Here is a 1,361-nt window from a genome sequence, read left to right as displayed (position 1 = left end):
CTGCACTTTTTTCTGTACTGTCAGTCTGCCCTAAGAATTCAAGAGAAAAAGTAGATGGCATTGGAATCCTCATTAAAGATCTGTTTTTTACTGAATATGGAACACTGGTTTGAAAAGCTTCAAGTCTGAGAATTTTTGCATTATAAATTGAATCCCATTTCAAGCATTTTTCTTTCAGTAATTAATATGTTATTGAAGTTTGCTTTTTGCATTCCTTTTGAAAAGGAATAACTAGTTTTCTTTTTAGAAATACCTGTGAAAAATTTTTAATCGATTGGTATATTTTCCTCGTCACTTATTCACTACCCCATTGCTCCAAAATTAGTTACCAGTTTAAGTCATCTTTGTTATACAAAGTAAAGCAATATAAAATAGGATGCAGTTTAAATTTATTTAAAACTGATAGCAGTATTTGAGAACTCTCCCTTTTCATCTAGGAATGTAATGACAAATCTACGAAATTTGGAAGAAGCAATACCAGTGAAAAGGTGGATGGACAAGGTAAACTTTAATTTTGAATATGACCCATTATTTGATTTATATTTTTCAGCCTAATGGTATATAATAATTCCAGTTGTGGCTTTGTACTACACAAAAATTTAGGTTCTTTCTTTTTTGAAGAATCTCGTAAGGAGTGGTAGGAAAATTTTCTATAAAGAAGGGATTGAATTGATGGCAGTGCATCAGTTAGAGAAGCCGTGGAAGAGTGTTTTTGGTTGTGAAAAAAAGTCTTGTAAAAGGGCAGTTAAAGAATAGAGTGTAACGTAATGTGTATGGACAACAGCAGATAAAGCTAGAAAGATAGGTTAGAGCCAAATTCTGAAGTCAGAAGAGAAATGAAGAGATGTGTTGATTTTTGTGTTTAAATGACTCTGAAGTCATTCTGAAAGACATGTTAGAATAGAGCAAGATTTAAAACATTTTAAGAATAGTAGGTGAAAAATTGGAAATTAGCTTTTTATTTTAAAATTGATGTAGGAGATAAATACAAAAATAATTGGAGAACAAGGCAGAGTTGAGGGTGGAATGATTTTTTTGGTTTTGTTTTTGGTTGTAAGCAAGAAATTTGACATTTTGGGTATAATGGAAAGAGTAATTGGTGGGAATGTGAGTGGAAAGGGGACCAAGAGAATAGGTAGACGAGTTGGCATTAGAAGACAGTGAGTAAATTTGCGGGAAGATACAGATGAATGAGAGGATAAAAACATAGAAAAATTGGGATTTTATAGAAAATGATGTCTGATTTTCTTTGTAACGTGAACTCGGTCATCTGGGAGTAAAAGGAGTTAGAGTGTAGGCAAAGGATCCAATACTATTTGGATCATCTGGTGAGTGGATGGGGCTGAACAGTGTTAGCATAG

The 1,361-nt window shown here is 32.9% G+C and overlaps 1 protein-coding gene across 1 annotated transcript in view; it reads left to right on the top strand.

Annotated features, from left to right (window-relative positions):
• The window catches only part of HLTF (helicase like transcription factor), a 60,128-nt gene that overhangs the window by 24,206 nt on the left and 34,561 nt on the right, over positions 1-1,361 (top strand). The window contains exons 9-11 of the mRNA XM_023512999.1: positions 438-501; positions 622-637; positions 1,059-1,160. Of these exons, the coding sequence (XP_023368767.1) occupies positions 438-501; positions 622-637; positions 1,059-1,160 (182 nt within the window). The remainder of the gene's footprint in view (positions 1-437; positions 502-621; positions 638-1,058; positions 1,161-1,361) is intronic.

The sequence above is a fragment of the Otolemur garnettii genome, unplaced genomic scaffold (genome assembly GCF_000181295.1).
Source record: "Otolemur garnettii isolate 467f Iridium unplaced genomic scaffold, OtoGar3 scaffold00032, whole genome shotgun sequence".
Taxonomy (NCBI): domain Eukaryota; kingdom Metazoa; phylum Chordata; class Mammalia; order Primates; family Galagidae; genus Otolemur; species Otolemur garnettii.
The sequence above is the reverse complement of the archived record's forward strand: the minus strand, read 5'-3'. Positions and strand labels throughout refer to the sequence as shown.